Below are 20,269 nucleotides of genomic sequence, written 5' to 3'. Positions count from 1 at the left end.
TCCCTTGCTCTGAAGGATGACATCTACTTTCTTTCTGCTTGGCCTGTTTCATTCTGCTTTGAGAGGGGGGAAGACTTAAAGACAGGCTGGGATTGTTCTGACCTCAGGTAAGTCACACTAGACCTGCAGAGAAGGCCTTGGAATGGGGCTGTGGCCTGCCCAATCATAATTCCTTTCTGATTGGAAACAGAGGCTGTGGGAACAGATTTTCAGGTCAAGGTCAGGGTTGGAGGCCCTTTTGATCCAAATATTGGTGGGAGGAAGGGAGGAACTGAGAACTTGGAGGTCCCAAATCATCCACATCAGTTTGGCTTTGGAGTGTTCTGGGCATGTCTCTCTTTCTCTCCACCTTTTTTTCTGTCCTCCCTCCTCCTTTCCCTTCCTCCCTTTCTTTCCCTCTCCCCTCCCATTGCCTTCCCTTCTCTTCTGTCTCTTTTCCCTTTCTGGTATATATCTTTTGGCCTGGTGGCTGTTGTTCATTTACCCAGTATGATTTTACTTCTTTGCAACTGATATTGTCTTACTTTCTCATCCAGAGAGAGATTGATCTTAGTAGCTGTTTCATGGACTTGAAAGTGTATTCTGCAGTTGTTTATTGTAATGTTCTATATGTGTTGATAAGGTCAAGCCTTTTAACTATGTTGTAAAAATTTTTTATATCCTTAATGATTTTTTTATTGTGGTAAAATGAATAAGACATAAATTTACCATTTTAACCAGTTTAAGTTGTGCAATTCAGTGGAATTAAGTACATTCACACAGTGTGCAACCATCACCGTTCTCTGGTTTCAGAACTTTTCATCACCCCAAAAGGAGACCTTGTACCCATTAGCAATCTTCCCATTCTCTACTTCTTCCAGCCCCTGGCAACCACTCATTTGCTCTCTATCTCTATGGACTTGCCTCTTCTGGATATTTAATGTGAGTGGAATCATACAGTACATAGCCTTTCATATCTGGCTTCTTTCACTTACTGTTATGTTTACAAAGCTCATCCATATTATAGCATGTGCCATAATTTCATTTGTTTTTATGGCCAAATAATGTTCCATTGAATGGATATGCCACATTTCGTGTATCCATTTGTCTTTTAACAAATATTTGGATTATTTCCACCTTTTGGATATTGTGAATAGTGTTCCTCTGAACATTTGTGTACAAGTTTTTGTTTGAGTACCTGTTTTCAGTTCCTAGGAGAAGACCAGCTGCATCATATGGTAATTCTATGTTTAGCTTTTTGATGAACTGTGAAACTTCCTTAGTGGCCAGAACGTTTAGAAATCCCACTAGTAATGTATAAGGGTTTCAATTTCTTCACCTCCTTGCCAACACTTCTTTTCATTCTTTTCTTTTTTAGTGATAGCTGTTCTAGTCAGTATGAAGTGGTAACTCATTTTGGTTTTAATCTGCATCTCCCTAATGACTAATGATATTGAGAATATTTTCATGTGCTTCTGGCCATTTGTGTATCTTCTCTGGTGAAATGTCTATGCAAGTACTTTGCCACTTTGGGAGGGATATATAATTATTATTTAAAATTGTGGTAAAATATTAAAAATCATGGTAAAATATGCATAATATGAAATTTACCATCATTGCCATTTTTATGTGTAGTTTACTAGTATTAAATCTATTTACATTGTTGTGCAACAAATCTCCAGAACTTTTTCATCTTTGTAAAAAGATCTAACTTTTCCTTTTTAATTTATTTTTTTATTGAAGGATAATTGCTTTACAGAATTTTGTTGTTTTCTGTCAAACCTCAGCATGAATCAGCCATAGGTGTACATATATCCCCTCCCTTTTGAACCTCCCTCCCGTCTCCCTCCCCATCCCACCCCTCTAGGTTGATACAGAGCCCCTGTCTGAGTTTCCTGAGCCACACAGCAAATTCCCGTTGGCTATCTATTTTACATATGGTAATGTAAGCTTCCATGTTACTCCTTCCATACATCTCACCCTCTCCTCTCTTCTCCCCATGTCCATAAGTCTATTCTCTATGTCTGTTTCTCCATTGCTGCCCTGTAAATAAGTTCTTCAGTACCATTTTTCTAGATTATGTATATAAATACAATATTTATCTTTCTCTTTCTGACTCACTTCACTCTGTAAAATAGATTCTAGGTTCATCCACCTCATCAGAACTGACTCACATATGTTCCTTTTTATGGCTGAGTAATATTCCATTGTGTATATGTACCACAACTTCTTTATCCATTCATCTGTCAATGGACACCTAGGTTGCTTCCATGTTCTAGCTATTGTAAATAGTGCTGCAGTGAACAATGGAATACATGTATCTCTTTCAGTTTCGGTTTCCTCAAGGTATATGCCTAGGAGTGGGATTGCTGGGTCATATGGTGGTTTTATTCCTAGTTTTTTTTAAGGAATCTCCAAACTGTCTTCCATAGTGGCTGTATCAATTTACATTCCCACCAACAGTGCAAGAGCATCCCCTTTTCTCCACACTCTCTCCAGCATTTATTGTTTGTAGACTTTTTGATGATGCCCAATCTGACCGGTGTCTTTTGCTTTTCTTTAATTGGTCTGTTTGTGTTTTTGTCGTTGAGTTGTAAAGGTTCTTTATTCTAGTTACTATATTCTTATCAGATATATGGTTAGAAAAAGTTTTCCCTTTTTGCAGGGATCTTGTGTTTTCTCCCTCTCTTCATTCTATTAATGTGGTGTATTATGTTAATAGATTTTTATATGTTGAACTACTCTTGTACTCCTGGGATACATTCCACTTGATCATGGTATATAATCCTTTCACTATGCTGCTATTTGCTAGTATTTCATTGAGAGTTTTTACATTTATATTTATAGGGGATACTGTTCTTTAGTTTTATTTTCTTGTGAATTCTTTGTCTGCTTTTTGTATCAGAGTAATGCTGGCTTTATAGAATGAGTGAGGAAGTGTTCTCTCTTTTTCAGTTTTTGGACAAAGCTTAAGAAGTATTGTGTGCTCAGTTGCTCAGTCATGTCTGACTCTGTGATCCCATGGACTGTAGCCTGCCAGGCTCCTCTGTTCATGGAGTCCTTCAGGCAAGAATACTGGAGTGGGTCACCATTTCTTCCTCCAGGGAATATTCCTGACTCAGGCACTGAACTTGCATCTCTTGTGTCTCCTGCATTGGCAGGCAGATTCTTTACCCCTGCACCACCTGGGAAACCCCAAGAAGTATTAATGCTAAACATAAGTTGCTCAGTCATGTCTGACTCTATGACCCCATGAACTGTAACCCGCCAGGCTCCTGTCCATGGGATTCTCCAGGCAAGAATACTGCAGTGAGTTGCCATTCCCTTTTCTAGGGGACCTTCCCAACCCAGGGATCAAACCTGGGTCTCCTGCATTGCAAACAGATTCTTTACCATCTGAGCCACCAGGGAAGTCCCAAGTATTAGCATTAATTTTTCTTTAAATGTTTGGTAAGCTTCACTAGTGAAGCCATCTGGTTTTGGGCTTTTCTTTTGTGAGGTTTTTGATTGCTGAGTGAATGTCTACTTCTTTTTAGGTTTATTTAGGTTTCCTTTTTATATTTGAGCCAGTTTTAGTAGTTTGTGTGTTTCTAGGAATTTGCTTATTTTATTTAGGGTATTGGTTGGCATTAATTGATTGATATTAACAAATTAATTGCTTAGGATTCTTGTTCTTCTTGTTACTGAGAAAGCAGTGTTGAAATCTCTAACCATGACTGTGAGTGTCTTTCTCTTTTTAGTTCAATTTTTGTCTTTTACTCTTTGAAACTATGTTATTAGGTACATACAAATTTAGAATGTTTATATCTTCTGGTAGATTGACCCTTTTATTATTATGAAATGTTTCTGTAGTAATGCTCCTTGCCTTCAAGTCTATTTTGTCAGTTATTAGTGTAGTTATACTGGAGTTCTTTTGCTAGTATTTGTATGCATTTCTTTTCTATCCTTTCCCCAAGATTTCTGTCTCCTTATATTAAGAGCTGTCTATTAATCTTTGCCTTTTAATTTGATCATTTATTTTGTATTTTATTTTATTTTTTGCCTGTTTCCCTCCAAAGTTTTTTTTTTTTCATTTATTTTTATTAGTTGGAAGCTAATTACTTTACAATATTGTAGTGGTTTTTGCCATACATTGACATGGATCAGCCATGGATTTACATGTGTTCCCCATCCTGAACCCCCCTCCCACCTCCCTCCTAATTTGATCATTTAATAAATTACTAATATATTTGAATTCAAACATATCAGGTTACTCTTCATTTTCTCTTTGACTCATCTGGTCTATATTGCTTATTTTTTTCTCCTTTCTTGCCTGCTTTTGGATTATTTAAGTATTTTTTTAGAATACTGTTTTCCCCTGTTAGCTTGTTAGTTGTGAATTATTTTAGAATTCTTTTTTGTGGTTTGCAATATATATCTCTCACTTATTAAAGTACTTTAACCATGTCCTAGAAAATGAAATAACCTTAAAATGCCTTAATTTATTTGTCTTCCCAACTTACATACTACTGTTATCATCCTTTTAACTGTTTGTATCTCTTTCTATATTTTATTCCCCAGAAAACTTTATTATTTTTATTTTTCACAGTCAGTAATCATTTAGATTTAGCTACCCTTTTTGTTGCTCTTCATTCCTTTCTGCTTTGCCAGGCTTCCATCTGGGATAACTTTCCTTGTGTCTGAAGAATTTCCTTCCTTTCTTAATTTCAAGTTTTGAAGTGTGACTGGCGTGTTTCCCAGGGCCCCTTGTCCTCGGTGGGCCCTGAGTTCCAATTTTCATTTTCTAGTCCTTTTGACCACTCGGTTGCTCCTCTTTTGTCCACTGCTTGAGAACTGACAGATGCTTTGAAGAGGAAAGCTGCTCCTTGTCGGCCTCCCCTCTCCATGTTTCTCTTCTTTGTAGGACCTTTGCCCTTGAAGTCCTCATTGCTGTTATATTTCTCCAATGTCTTTGCACAGATTTTTTTTTTTTTAATATTTTGACCAGCAGTTGTTTCTGATGGGAAGGCTCATTTGCAGTAAGACAGTCTGTCATTATTAGGATTATAACTCTTGCCTGGTAATTTTTTGATTTTGCACCCACCCCTTACTGATGGCTTGGGAATGTTCAGTGTGTGTGTGTGGAACTCAGACAGTGTGATCAACAGTGCCCTCATGTTACTCAGTTATGACTGTACACATAAATGACTATATTCATATATATATATACATACATGGATGTACATGTAAAATATACACATAGACATATGAAACACATATTAAGGCATTTGTAGGATCATTTCTCCTTAACCCTTTGGAAAAGGTATAGAAAATTCTTGTTCATCAGCTACTTATAAAACTTTCTATCATTGTTTTCTGAATTATTTCCTGTGGTGTGTGAATGTCCCACATGGTATTAATAGAATTGTTGCTAAAATGGAGTAATTGAGAAACTACATGTAATCCTCTCCTTGGAGACTCTCGATACCACAGAAGCACACTGAAAGCTTGAAACATATAAACTTATTTGATTATGAAATCCTTCGGGGGAATTCCTGTTCTCATCTGTAGGTGAATCTTGGGAAACACTGCCTTATAGCAAACCTAAATCCACCAAATCCTACACCAATAAATATCTAGTGTTCAAGGGACTTTGTCTTCTCAGTTGGTGAAGTGCCAGCAGTGTTTCCTCAAACATGGACACTGCAAGGAGAGTCTGAAAGTATGCACATCAGATGTTGGGTTTGGGGGGCTGGAGCCCCTCTTCTAATCACTGGTAAAAAAGGCAGAAATTTGGGGTACAGTCATTCTAGCTCTTTGTCTGTCTGTGCCTCCTGGAGTGAAACCATCTGCTCAGGTTCCCTTGGTCCCAGCGCAGCTCAGCATGGGGTACCCATGTGTGTTGGTGGAAATTGATTTTTGATTCTCTTAAGACCAAACTCTCCCTCAGTTCACCTACCTCTTGGAGGTCTTGCCGCCCCTCTGTACAGGTGAGAGGGCGAGACAGTTGTGACGGAATACACAGAGCTTCTGCTCAGGAGTCAAGAGGCCTGGGTTCAAGTCCTGGTGCTGTGACCTTGGGAGAGTTAACCATGGAGTAGCGGGTGAGAGCACGGGCTTTGGTGTCAGACACACTCAGCCCTTCTACTTCCTTGCTGTGTGATCATGGGCACATCACTTCACCTTCCTGCACCTCAATTTCCTTACCTTCAAGTGGGGATAATAATAACACCCACCTAACCTTCTCCTTGTTGTGAGAAGGAAATAAGATAATGCATGTTGAGTACAATACCTGGAACGTGCTAGGCACCCAGCAAATGTCAGCTGTTATTTCATCTAACCTGACTCCTTCATCGGGGTTTGAGGAGAACCCCAACCTCTCATGATGCTTGAGGATCAAATAGAATCTTGAATGTGAAAAAGAGTTTTGTAAACTCATGGAGAGACAACGGGAAATTCAGGCAGTCTTTTTTCATTACTGCCCTTGATGCTGCCTCATCCCTTCTGGCCGGGCAGGGCAGGGTGTGGGGACCATACCAGGCTCCATCCCTACTCTCAGGCAGAACCATTCCTCCATTACAGAACATTGGCAAGAAGATGTCCTGCCAGCAATTCATTGCCAACTTGGACCAACTGAATGATGGCCAAGACTTTGCCAAAGACCTGCTAAAGGTATAACTTGCTACCGGTCCCCATGCTCCCAGCTGTGTTTGGGGTGGGTGGGGAGGAGAGAGGTTTCTGCTCCACTAAATCCTGATGGTCCAAGTTCTTCATTCTGGGGTCAGGGTAATGATGGCTTTGGGACAGAGGTAGAGACCATCCAGCTCAACACATGACTAGTTTGTGTTCCCTGAGTTAGGCAGAGGGTAGGCTTTGTGAGATTTGTTTTTAGTGCTCCACTATCATTATTTCTGTCAAGATAGTGCTCAACACTGCCACCCATTGTCACAGTTGCCACCGCCATCATCTTCACCTTATCACCCTTATCACCACCACCACTTTCACCACAATCATCAGTATCATCACCACAGGGAAAAGCCCACTCATTCCTTAAAAATCACAAGCAATCTAGTTTTATTTTGAAAACTTTTGAAAAGTTTCTTTTGAAAAACTCTGGCATTTCAAGTTTGGTCAGTTTTCCAGCTTGGAGGAATAGGAGCATGTTTGGGAGGATAGATGATGAGTTCAGTTTTAGAGGATGAGTTAGAGGGAACTGATGATATCAGGTGGGCAATTGGATAGTGAGTCTGGAGGTCAGAAAATAAACATTGCCTTCATCGCCCTTCTTACCATAATTATGTTCTTCACTGTCAGGAAGAACTAGTTAAAAGTGTACTTGTAAGTAAAATAAAATGATCCCAGTCCCTTCACCCACCTACTCCCCGTCTACTCACCCATCCATCTACCCATCCTCCCATATATCCACCCTTCCATCCACATACCCACCCTGCAACTCAATCATTCACCTGTTCCTACACCTACCCATTCATCCATCACCCACACATACTCTCCTACACAGTCCTCTATACACACTTACCCCCCTATTTCTCAGCCCATTTACATACTTACCAACTCATCTACCCACTCATCCTCAAGTCTATCCAATCATCTAAACAATACTCACTCACCCCCATTCATTCACCCATCCAATGAATAAGTGTGAATCAAGCACCCTCTTTGCCCCACTGGCTGAAAAGGTACTCCGTCACTGCCTCCACATCGCTAGAGGTAGATGGACTCTGACTCTTCTTTGAACTCCTCTCTTTCCCCCTCTCCTAGACCCTTTACAACTCCATCAAGAATGAAAAACTGGAATGGGCCATGTGAGTAGTGCCCATGAGCACAAATACGGGGAGAGAATTACTGGGAGTCGGGCGAGGGAGTGGCTGATGGTACTGGGAAGTCATGCTGGTTACTCTCCATGGTGCTGATTTCTCCCACCCAGGGCCCTGGTGACCCCTGACCAGCTGGCCAGCTCCTGCTGTTGAGTTCCCCTTTGGATTCATTTTCTGTCTTGATAAATAGTGTGCAGTTTTACAGCTATGGAATAGATTAAACTGTGACTTTAGTTTCATGATGTTCACAACAGGTTTTCTGTTCAGGGGATATTGCCTCTATTTTCAATGATGATATATATCTTTCCCCTTGGGGAGGTAGACAGGCATGAGCTCTGAGTCTCTTTACAATGCTAGTAATATCACCATATTGAAGTGGTGACTGCTCTTGGCAATGGGGAGAGGTGACTGCCCCCAACTTCTTCCCCTGAGAGGGCAGTGAGTCCTGGAGGTACCCAGCCATCTGGAAAGAGGTGTGGTGACCTTGCTGGTTGGGGAGACTATAAGAGGCTCCTGGGGAAAGTTACCACCCCACTCTGCTGTATTCCCCAGGGCAGCCTGGCTCTTGGGGTCCATGCTAAGGTCCCAGGTAGGGATTGTTAGGAAACCCAACCCAACTGGGGTGAGCTGGCATTTTTCTACCAGGGCTCCACTGGGGAACCTAGACTTTAGGGGCCTAATCTACTGACCTTCTGTTCCTCACCATGTCCCTGGGACTTGGGCAGTCTGCCCATGGGTTACTTCTCCCTGGGGCTGGGCTTTCAGAGAGGTGAGGGAAGACCAGGGGTTAAGTCTGAAGGTAGTAAGGTCTCCAACTTTGTGATCAAAGGTGAAGATTGGAGCTTGGAGGCCAAAAATCAAATTTCAGAGGATGAAGGTCAGAATTGGAGACTCAGGTCAAAGGTCTGGATCTATGGTTGGAATTGAAACCCCCTTATCTCTGTTCCTCACCTCTAACTGGCTTCCAGAGGAGTGTTTGGTGGGGAGAGGGCATGTCAGCATGGGGATGAGGCCTCTGTGGAGGTGGTACTCAGCCCTAGTACTTTCCTAGTGATGAAGATGAGCTGAGGAAATCACTGTCTGAGCTGGTGGATGACAAGTTTGGGACAGGCACAAAGAAGGTGACACGTATCTTGGATGGTAGCAACCCCTTCCTGGATGTCCCACAAGCTCTCAGCGCCACTACCTACAAGCATGGTGTGCTGACCCGGAAGACTCACGCCGACATGGATGGCAAGAGGAGTGGGTGTCAGGCGGGGAAGGGGCGTGGGGAGGGATGCTAGTCCAGAGAGGATCTGCACCCCCTTGGCTGCTCCTCTGGGAATGCTCATGCCAGCAGACATGTAGGGGGACACAGGGGAGGAGATGCCGGGATGGGTGTTATGGCCACACTACCCATGCCCCCCCTCCTTAGCACCCCGTGGGAGGCGTGGCTGGAAGAAATTCTACGCGGTGCTCAAAGGGACCATTCTGTACCTGCAGAAGGTGAGAGATTCCCCCAGAATCTTTACCCAGGAAGGGCCAACTCAGCCTTTGCCTTCTGGTGCCCAGAGGGTCCTGGGAAAGGCCTAGGGCTTAGGCAGATCTTGGATCCTCCCACATCAAGGACCTGACTTTGGCTCACCGAGGGCTTTGGTGGTTTCAGAGAAGGGCCTTTTAAAGGGGGTTTCAGAGGAGTAAGGCCTGTTCAAGCTTCTGGGGCCAACTGGGGTGCTGGGAGGAGTGCATGGTGATTCTTGTTGGGGTGGGCATGGTATCAGAGTGACAGCAGCTGAAAGATGGTGGGATGTGTAGGGACAGAGAGAAGGTGAATGACAGGGAGGGACAGTGAGGGTGGGGGTATGGGTCAGTAAACCAGAGCCTGGTGATGACAGAGGCTTGCCTACCCCTGACCCGGCCTGTCCAGGATGAGTACAGGCCTGACAAAGCCCTGTCCGAGGGTGACTTGAAGAATGCCATCCGTGTGCACCACGCTCTGGCCACCAGGGCCTCTGACTACAGCAAGAAGTCCAATGTTCTCAAGCTGAAGACAGCTGACTGGAGGGTCTTCCTCTTCCAGGCACCGTAAGTAGGAGTGGGTGCCCCCTCGCTCCCACCCTGGGCTCAGGACCTGCCCCACATCCTTGCCTCATCTATCTCAGGGGAGGCGCCCTTAGCTTCTCTGGCATAGCAGCTGTGAGAGCAAATGTAATCGCTTAGCACAAACCAACAGCTCAGGTCCCTCCTGACAGCAGTGTTTCTCAAGTGTGATCCCTCAGCATCTCCTGGAAAACTTGTTGAGGGACTTCCTTGGTGGTTGAGTGGTTAAGACTCTGCTCCCAATGCAGGGGGCGCAGGTTCGATTCCTTGTCGGGGAACTAAGATCCTGCATGCTGCCCAGTGTGGTCAAAAATAGCCCCCAAACTCGTTAGAAATACAGTTTCTGTGGTCCCACCTTGGACCTCCTGAATCAGAAACACTGGAGGTGGGCCAGCGGTTGTGTTTTAATAAGACCTGAAGGTGATTCTGATGTTCACTGAAGTCTTTAAATACAAGACAGATGGACTCTGTAAATCATCCTCCACTTAAAGTTGGGGTGATGGGTGCAGAAGACTCACCCTATTGTTTATCCATAAGGCCTTCTTTCTATGCCCCTGAAGCTCATCTTTCTGTGACTTGAGATTCGGGTTTCATGTGTCAGATGAACTTAAAAGTGGGGAGACTGGCAGGTGAACTCTGAGGATAGGAGTGGCTGTGCCAGGCCAGGCAGTGGGGCAGGGCCGAGAGGGCAGAGTCGGGGTGACCAGTTGCCCAGCTGCCTCTGACCTCCCCTGCTGGTCTCAGACTCACTAGCTCCAGGCTGTTAGCTCTGGACCTGGCTGGGCAGCTTCATTTTCACACGGAAATCCAGGTCTTGTCTGGGAGCTGGGACAGAAGGGAGCTCCCTATGCAGACATGACCAGGCCCATCAGCCCCCATCCTGCCACCCTCCCTCACCCCTTTGCCCACCTACATGGAGGTCTTTGTGTTCTCTCTGTGCTGGGTGCTGGGTGCTGGGTGGGGGATAGGGAGTCCTGTTGTGAGAAGCTGGTGCGCCCTCCCCTCCCCTCCCGTCCCCAGGAGCAAAGAGGAAATGCTGTCCTGGATCCTGAGGATCAACCTGGTGGCTGCCATCTTCTCAGCGCCCTCCTTCCCCGCTGCTGTCAGCTCCATGAAGAAGTTCTGTCGGCCTCTGCTGCCCTCCTGCACCACTCGCCTCTGCCAGGTACAAGCTCCTGGGCTAATGACACCACCTCCCCCGGCCCCTCATTCAGGAGTGCCTACCCAGTGCCTGGTCCTGGGGTGAGAGACAAGCTGAAAGAGCAGACATGCTCTCCTCCACCCCCCACCCACACCCCCACTTACACACGGAGAGACTGAGGTCTTACCCCGCACAGTGGTGTGGGTGTGCCAATGGTGCTGTGTCCTCTGGATGTGGTGTGGTCTGTGGGTGTCCTGTGTGTCTGGGCATGAATGGTTGTGAGTGTGTGTGTTGTGGGGAGTGAGGGACAGGCGAGACTTGGAGAAACCTTCATTTAGCTGCTTCCCTCATCTACCCTTACATGTTTCTTTGTAATCCTTAAAAATCTCCTGGGCTTTCCAGGTGGCTCAGTGGTAAAGAATCTGCCTGCCAGTGCAGGAGCTGCAGGAGACATGGTTTTGATCCCTGGGTTGGGAAGATCCCCTGGAGAAGGGAATGGCAAACCACTCCAGTAGTCTTGCCTGGAAAATCCTGTGGGCAGAGGAACCTGGTGGGCTACAGTCCATGGGGTTGCAAAGAGCTGGACACAACTGAGTGCACACGTGCACACACACACACATCAGTACTCTATTTTTCAGGGATTTTTTTGAGAGGAGAGGATAAATGCTGGGCTACCACTTGCATGGTGGAGAGTGGGTTAACGCCATGCTTTCCATCCTGTCAGGGCCTTTTCCTGATTGGCCAGTGTCTGGGCTCTTCTCTGTGGAGCCCCTGGGGCTACTGCTTATGTCCACAGCTGTGCCAGCACTCTGGGTGCTCCCCACACAGGCACACTTACCATTCAAGTACACGCATGTTTGTGTGTATACACACATACACATACACATATGCAGCCCAGTGCCCATAAGGCACAAAGGGGCCTGGTTGTCCTCTGGCGGGGCGGGGGGTGTCCTGTTCACTTGTCTGGTGGTGACAGTGTCTCTGTCTGTCTTTGGGTGTGATCCTGGGTCTGTGGCCCTCAGATGTGTCTGGACATGAGTATGAGAGGCTGTGTGCATCGTATGAAGCCCGGGGAGCCGGGCTGAGTCTCGGTGATTGTGTGTCTATGTCAGGGAGTGCGCACACACGAGAGTGAGGGCCTCGCATCTCCTGAGCCTGCTGGGGAGGCTCCGGGGGGAGCTGATGCTGATGGTGGGAGGGGGCGAAGGAAGGCGGTGGAGGTGCACTCATTCAGGTGCAAACCTGACTCTGCCCCTGCGTGTTGGATGGCCCTGACAAGGCCTCGGTTTCCCCTTAGGGAAGCAGATCTCCTTTGGATGAGACCCACCCCTATGACCCCCAAGGGTGGGACCTCACCGTCCACGACTTGTCTTTGCAGGAGGAGCAGCTGCGCTCTCATGAGAATAAGCTGAGGCAGGTGACTGCAGAGCTGGCTGAGCACAAGTGTCACCCGGTCGAGCGGGGCATCAAGTCCAAGGAGGCTGAGGAGAACCGGCTGAAGGAGCATTATCTCACGTTTGAGGTGGGCCTATCACAGGAGGATTTGGAAGGACAGGGCTGGGGCAGGAGGAAGAGGCCAGCTTCTCCTTCCACATCTTTCCACAGTCAGGGAGTCCTGCTTTGGGAGCACTCCACTTTGGGGGCTCCCCTGAGGTCATGAACTGCAGTCACCTGTGGGCCAGTCTCTGCACAGCCCAGCAGCACAGACAACTGTGCCCTCACCTTCTATCTACCAGAGACCTCCCTGGCCCTCTGCATCCTTCTTCAAGCCCCTGCCTCTCTTCCAATTTCCGCATAGGCCCAGCTTTTCGGGAAGCTTCTACAACCAAACCACAGAGCTCACAAGCCCTCTCCATGTGACTCCCCCCCCACATCTCAGGTGCCTCTCTCAGTGGGTTTATCAAGCAGAGCACCGTGGTCTCTCCTTCTGAGCTCTCCCTTTCTTCTGTTGTGTCTCTGCCCCATACCCTGCTTCTGCCCTACAGTGCTCTGCCTTCATTGTATGAAGGATGAGGGCAGACTGACGGGAGGAAGGCAGGAACCACTTGTCCATTTTGGACTAACTTGCACATGGGGGTAGACAGATACAAGAGAGGCCGAGACCAAGCCAGGAGGAAGTCCCTGGAGCGGAGGGGCAGGGAGTCGCCCATCTCAGTCTCTAGATTTCCACGCTGACTTTCTGTTGTGGTGTAGAGGAGAGCGGATAGATAAATCCTGCCTTTTGGAAAAACATGATGCTTTATAGCTTTCGAAAGCCTTCTCAGATCCACTCTTTCTGCAAGGTAAAAAATAACCATGCTGATTGCCAGGCATGATTCTCTTCACTTCCCTTATGTTGACTGATTTAATCCTCATATCAACTGTATGATGTGGGTTTGTTATCCTCATTTTACAGATGGGGAAGTTGAGGCTTGGAAAGATTGGATCATGTGCCTGAGGCAAGACAGTTAAATGCAGGAGCCAGGATCCTAACCAGGCAACTGGTTGTGCCTCCAAAGCCCTGGTCTTTCTCACCCCCAGCCTGGCTTAACTGGGGGGTGAAGTGGCAGGGCAGATGGATGGTAGGGGAGGTAGAGTCCAAAATGAAGAGCTTTTCAGTTTCTGTGGCAGAGCTGGTTGAGAACAGAATCTTATGACCCTTAGTCCCTGCCTCTCCCAGGACGGCAGTAAGGGCCCGAAGCTCTGAGTCAAGACCTCAGACACTGCCAAACCTCCCTCCTAGTTGTTTACCAATTTACAGTCCCTTTAATAGCTCATGAACACACCTCCATACCTTCATCAACACTGGACATAGTCTTCGTTAATCTGATAGGTTTAGCAAGTGGTATCTTATTGATGTTTTAAATTGGTTTAAATTTTTTAAAACAATTGTGATTTAAAAAGCATAGCTAAGATTTATCATGGTTAAGGTTAAGTAATTAATGGTTAAGGAACATTTTAAGTATTATAGTTCAGTAATGTTAAGTCTTTTCATATTCTTGGGCAACTAATCTCTAGAACTTCTTTATCTTCCAAACTGACACTCTGTAACTATTGAACAACATAATCCTCAGCACCTTCCTCCTGGCCCTAGTCCTCGACTACCACAGTTCTACTTTCTGTCTCTATGAATGTGACTACTCTAAGTGCTTCATACAAGTGGAACCACAGAATTTATATTTTTGTGACTGGCCTGTGTCACATGACATAAGGTCTTCAAGCTTCATCCCTACTGTAGCATGTATCAGAATTTCTTTCCCTTTTGCTCTCCTGTTGTATTTGGATACTACGTTTTGTCTGTCCTTTCATTGGCTGCTGCACATTTGGGTTGCTTTGATCTTTTGGCTACTGTTAATAATGCTGCCATGAACATGGGTGTGCAAGTGTTTCTTTGAGATCCTGCTTTCACTCCTGCTTTTATGTCCAGAAGTGGAATTGCAAAAAAAAAAAAAAAGAAGTGGAATTGCTAAATTGTATGGTAATGTTACTTTCAGTTTTCGAGGAATAACTGTACTGTTTTCCATAATAGCTGTATCAATTTACATTCCCACCAATAGTGTACTTGTATTTTAATTCTTCAACATTTTTATCAACACACTTGTTACTTTATGTTTTTTTTTTTGATAGTGGTTAACTTAATGCATGTGAGGTGATAATCTCATTGTGGTTTCAGTCTGTATTTTCCTGAAGGATAATGATGTTGATGGAGAAGCTCTATATAGTCAGCAAGAACAAAACCTCGTGCTGACTAGGCTCAGACCATGAACTCCTTATTGCAAAGTTCAGGCTTAAATTGAAGAAAGTAGGGAAAACTACCAGGACATTCAGGTATGATCTAAATCAAATCCTTTATGATTATACAGTAGAGGTGACAAATAGATTCAAGGGATAAGATCTGGTACACAGAGTGCTTGAAGAACTATGGACAGAGGTTCGTAACACTGTACAGGAGGTGGTGACCAAAGCCATCCCCCCAAAAAAGAAATGTGAGAAGGCAAAGTGATTGTCTGAGGAGGCCTTACAAAAAGCTGAGGAAAGATAAGTGAAAGGCAAGGGAGAAAAGGAAAGATACACCCAACTGAATGCAGAGTTCCAGAGAGTAGCAAGGAGAGATAAGAACACCCTCTTAAATGAACAATGCAAAGAAATAGAGGAAAATAATAGAATGGGAAAGACTAGAGATCTCTTCAAGAAAATTAGAGATACCAAGAAAACATTTCATGCATGTTGTGACATATTTCATGCAAAGATGGGCACAATAAAGGACAGAAATTGTAAGGACCTAACGGAAGCAGAAGAGATTAAGAAGAGGTGGCAAAAATATACAGAAGAACTATACAAGAAAGGTCTTAATGAGCTGGATAACCATGATGGTATGATCACTCACCTAGAGTCAGACATCCTGGAGTGTGATGTCAGTGTGCCTTAGGAAGCATTACTGTGAAAAAAGCTGGTGGAGATGACAGAATTCCAGCTGAGCTATTTCAAATCCTAAAAGATGATGTTGTTAAGGTGCTGCACTCAATATGTCAGCAAATTGGGAAAACTCAGCAGTAACCACAAGACTGGAAAATGTCATTTTTCATTCCAGTCCCAAAGAAGGGTAATGCCAAAAAACGTTCAAACTACCATACAGTTGCACTCATTTCACATGCTAGCAAGGTTATGCTCAAAATTCTGTAAGCTAGGCTTCAACAGTATGTGAACTGAGAATTTTCAAATATACAAGCTGGATTTTGATGAGGCAGAGGAACCAGAGATCAAATTGTCAATATTTACGGGATCATGGAGAAAGCAAGGGAGTTCCAGAAAAACATCTACTTCTGCTTCATTGACCATGCTAAAGCCTTAGACCGTGTTCAGTTCAGTTCAGTCGCTCAGTCGTGTCCGACTCTGCTACCCCATGAACTGCAGCATGCCAGGCCTCCCTGTCCATCACCAACTCCCGGAGTTTACCCAAACTCATGTCCGTTGAGTCAATGATGCCATCCAACCAACTCATCTTCTGTTTCCCCCTTCTCTTCCTGCCTTCAATCTTTCCCAACATCAGGGTCTTTTCAAATGAGTCAGCTCTTCTCATCAGGTGGCCAAAATATTGGAGTTTCAGCTTCAACATCAGTCCTTCCAACGAACACCCAGGACTGATCTCCTTTAGGAGGGACTGGTTGGATCTCGTGACTTAGCAACTGAACAAGGGACCCTCAAGAGTCTTCTCCAACACCACCGTTCAAAAGCATCAATTCTTCGGTGCTCAGCTTTCTTTATAGTCTAACTCTCACATCCATACATGACTACTGGAAAAACCATAGCCTTGATTAGACGGACCTTTGTTAAACTGTGTGGATCACAGCAAACTGTGGAAAATTCTTATAGAGGAAATTCTTACCTATCTCCTGAGAAACTGTATTCCAGTCAAGAAGATACAGTTAGAACCGGATATGGAACTGTCTGATTCCACATTGGGAAAGGAGTATGTCAAGGCTGTATATTGTCACCCTGCTTATTTAACTTATATGCAGAGTACGTCATGTGAAATGCCAGGCTGGGTGAATCACAAGGTGGAATCAAGAATTCCAGGAGAAATATCAACAACCTCAGATATTGGCATATATACATATACCTCAGATATTCTACCACTCTAATGGCAGAAAGTGAAGAGGAACTGAAGAGCTTCTTGAGGAGGATGAAAGAGAAGAGTCAAAAAGCTGGCTTGAAACTCACCATTTAAAACACTAAGATCATGGCATTCAATTGCATCTCTTTATGGCAAATAGAAAGGGAAAAAGTGGAAGCAGTGACAGATTTTATTTTCTTGGGTTCCAAAATCACTGAATATGTTGGCTAAAGCCATGACAAACCTAGACAGCATATTAAAAAGCAGAGACATCACTCTGCTGACAAAAGTCCGTATAATCAAAGCTATGGTTTTTCCAGTAGTCATGTATGGATTTGAGAGTTGGACTATAAAGAAAGCTGAGTGCTGAAGAATTGATGCTTTTGACTTGTGGTGCTGGAGAAGACTCTTGAAAGTCCCTTGGACTGCAAGGAGGTCAAACCAGTCAATCTTAAAGGAAGTCAACCCCAGATATTCACTGGAAGGACTGTTGCTGAAGCTGAAGCTCTAATACTTTGGCCACCAGATATGAAGGGCCGACTCATTGAAAAAGACTCTGATGCTGGGAAAGATGGAAGGCTAAAGGAGAAGGGGGTGGCAGAGGATGAGATGGTTAGATAGCATCATTGATTCAATGAACATGAGTTTGGGTAAACTCCAGAAGTTTGTAGAGGACAGAGGAGCCTGGTGTGCTGCAGTCCATGGGTTGTAAAAATTGGACGTGACTTAGCAACTGAACAACAGCAGCAAAATGATGCTGAGCATCCTTTTTTGTACTTATTGGTCATTAGTGTATCTTCTGTGGTGAAATGTCTATTCAAGTCCTTTATACATCTTGAAATTGGGCTGTGTTTTGTTGTTGAGTTCTAGGAGTTTTTTCCCCCCTTTTAATATTCTGTATACTAGACCCTTACTAGATTAATGATTTGCAAATATTTTTCCCATTCTGTAGATTGCATTTTCATTCTATTGATTGTGTTCTTTGATACAGAGGTGTTTTAAATTTTGATAAAACCCCATTTGTCTATTTTCACTCTCATTGCCTATGCTTTTGCTATCATATCCAATAAGTCATTGCCAATTAATTTTGATTTTTAAAATTATGAGTTAAATTTCTGTGCATGCCCTTTGCCCATTTTTAAAATTGTTTATCTCCTTTTACTGATTGGTGAGAACTCTCTAAATATCAAGGAGAGAGTCTTTTGTCATATAAGGTACAAATGTTTTGTTTTTTTTGCAATTTGTTGTTTATCTTTTGACTTTGTTTTTGGCCTTTCTCTGCTCTTTTCCCAGAAAAGCCGTTATGAGACCTATATCCACCTCCTGGCTGTGAAGATCAAAGTGGGCTCTGATGACCTGGAGCGGATCGAGGCCCGGATGGCCACCCTGGAGGGTGATGACCCTTCACTCCGCAAGACACACTCAAGCCCTGCCCTCAGCCAGGGCCATGGAACTGTGACTGGCAGCAAAGCCGCGAGGGATACCACTGGGTCTGATACTTAGCTGGCAAGGATGGGCAGGCCTCAGAGTCAGGCAATGCCCCTGGAGGGGCCAGTGAGCACAATTCCAGCTAGGGGCCACTCAGACAAGCTCCAGACAGTTGTTAGGCAGCCAGAGGGGTGTGGAGAGCCTTGCGGGCTAAGGAGATGGAGATGCTATTCATGGTGTCGATCTTGTATCCTAGGGCTGCCCTGGGCCTGAGAGCCTCTCCCCAGCCCTCACCTCCCTCTCCACCCTGGAGCCTCAGTTTGTAGGCCAGTTGTGTGCATGCTCTAGACACCATCTCACTGGAGAAGCAGGGCGGTTGGCTTCCCAGGCTCTCCTCTTCTTACAAGTTCCTCCCCTCATCTCCCTTGTTTCTGAGGGTAGGTCTCAACCCCAGGTCTCAGTTTGGACTCCCACCCCTCCTCCTTCCTCTGAGTTGACCAGCAGCAGGTCTGCAGACCACCAGCACTGTCCTCTTCTCCCTCCACTCAGCAGCGTTGGGAACTTCACCCCGTTCTCCTGCCTTGCCTGGCAATAACCCAGCTCTCAGGCCTGTCCCTCAGTGCCAAGCTGTCTCTACTCAAGTCCACCTCACCTTCCATCCATCAAGACCACTACTGCTTTCTTTTATATGGACATAAATGTATATATATAAGAATTATATACATATATAAACTACCCCTTTAGAGAAGGTTTTGGAACTGATATCAGAGGATGAAATGAGGTATGGAAAAGCCTATCTCAGATACAGTTGTTAGTGAGGAGGGCTGCTCTTTGGCCCCTGGAGGCTCTGACTCTCTGGAAGAGAAGATAGAGATAGTGTGACCTCCTCTCTCCCTGTTTCCCCTCTTCCGGCTGACCTGTGATTTAAACTGCTCTTACAGTTAATGCTTTGGAATAAATAGTGTGTGTGTGTGCTGCCCCATCTGTCCCACAGGCGTCCTGGGGTATGAGTGGGATGGGACCGCGGCCCTGCTTATATTTTGGTCTTTATGTTGGTGCTGCCAGGTCTCTTGGGCCCAGAGGTGACCTCTTGTACAGATCTACTGCTACAGGAATAAAAGACACTCTGCCTTGCGAATAGCCACTTGTCAACAAACCCAAAGATGTTTGGTGGGGGAAGCTTATGGAAGCCATTAATTCTTGGTCTTGGGGAAATGTGGAATGACAAATTGTTGATTGTTAGGCTGATATTTCTTACACTCTTTGAGTGACTCAGAAATGCTAGTTAAGGACATGTCTGGAAAGGATAATTTGCCATGTGATGATCACAGACTAGCATGTTTTAAACCCTGCATTCCTCAGACTGACAAGTGGTGGGGGTGATGGCACCCTCAATGCAACTGTGATGAGTAAATCCTATTTTTTAAACAGATCACTGTAGTTTGGCCAGCAGTTTGACCTCAGTGGTAATATATTTAGATAATAAGATAAGCCAACCTTGAAACTAAGTACCTGACATTTACAAGCCCACTCACGTTTGATGCAAGGGACCTGTGAATCTGTGGAGAGATGTAGTGATTTAAATCCAGATTATTTAATTTGGATCAGCTGAGTGTATTTTATAACCAAACCATCTGGCACCTTCATTTTGCTGAGGGGAAGTTAATGTTCATTTAAGTGAAATTGAAAGAGCAATGTGGCAACATAAAAAGCTCTCTGTACTTTTTGTCTATGCTGTCTCAAAGATCCTTTGAGTTTGGGGTCTGCTTCCCACCCTCCACTTCTTGAGGGTGGGTGAGTGAAAGCAGAGGAGCAGGCTCCGTCCGCTGCAGACAGGTGTGCTTCCCTGAGCACTAGTTGTGCCTCCCATCAGTTAAAAAAAAACTTTTAGTTCACTTTCTTAATTGTATAATTATTTATTGTAAATTATATACATGTACTACTGTACTAAAATATTATGTACATTATAAAACATACACAAAATAGAAATTTTAAAAAGATGAGATGAAAATAAATCTAAAGCAAAGTTCTAATATTTTTTTTCTGCATTCCAATGGACCACATGTTCCCTCTACCCTTAATATGTCCATTTTCCAGGACTGTCCAAATCCAGAGCCTTGGACAGCAGGTGAGATGCAATAAGTGGTATGCGCCACCTGGTGGTCCTGGGAAGTGGCTGCAGGCTCAGGGACCCCTGGGGGCTGCCCCTTGAGGACAGCCTCTCTTGAGCCTCCA

General features: G+C 44.7%; 1 protein-coding gene across 1 annotated transcript in view; it reads left to right on the top strand.

The window, feature by feature from the left end:
- The window catches only part of PSD2 (pleckstrin and Sec7 domain containing 2), a 115,654-nt gene extending 95,587 nt beyond the window's left edge, over positions 1-20,067 (top strand). The window contains exons 10-17 of the mRNA XM_043465326.1: positions 6,541-6,630; positions 7,738-7,781; positions 8,845-9,035; positions 9,208-9,278; positions 9,700-9,857; positions 10,893-11,037; positions 12,392-12,535; positions 17,900-20,067. Coding sequence (XP_043321261.1) covers positions 6,541-6,630; positions 7,738-7,781; positions 8,845-9,035; positions 9,208-9,278; positions 9,700-9,857; positions 10,893-11,037; positions 12,392-12,535; positions 17,900-18,109 — 1,053 coding nt within the window. The 3' untranslated portion in view covers positions 18,110-20,067. The remainder of the gene's footprint in view (positions 1-6,540; positions 6,631-7,737; positions 7,782-8,844; positions 9,036-9,207; positions 9,279-9,699; positions 9,858-10,892; positions 11,038-12,391; positions 12,536-17,899) is intronic.
- The last annotated feature ends 202 nt before the right edge of the window (positions 20,068-20,269 follow it).

The sequence above is a fragment of the Cervus canadensis genome, chromosome 4 (genome assembly GCF_019320065.1).
Source record: "Cervus canadensis isolate Bull #8, Minnesota chromosome 4, ASM1932006v1, whole genome shotgun sequence".
NCBI lineage: Eukaryota > Metazoa > Chordata > Mammalia > Artiodactyla > Cervidae > Cervus > Cervus canadensis.
Note: the sequence above shows the minus strand (reverse complement) of the source record. Positions and strands in the feature narration are given on the sequence as shown.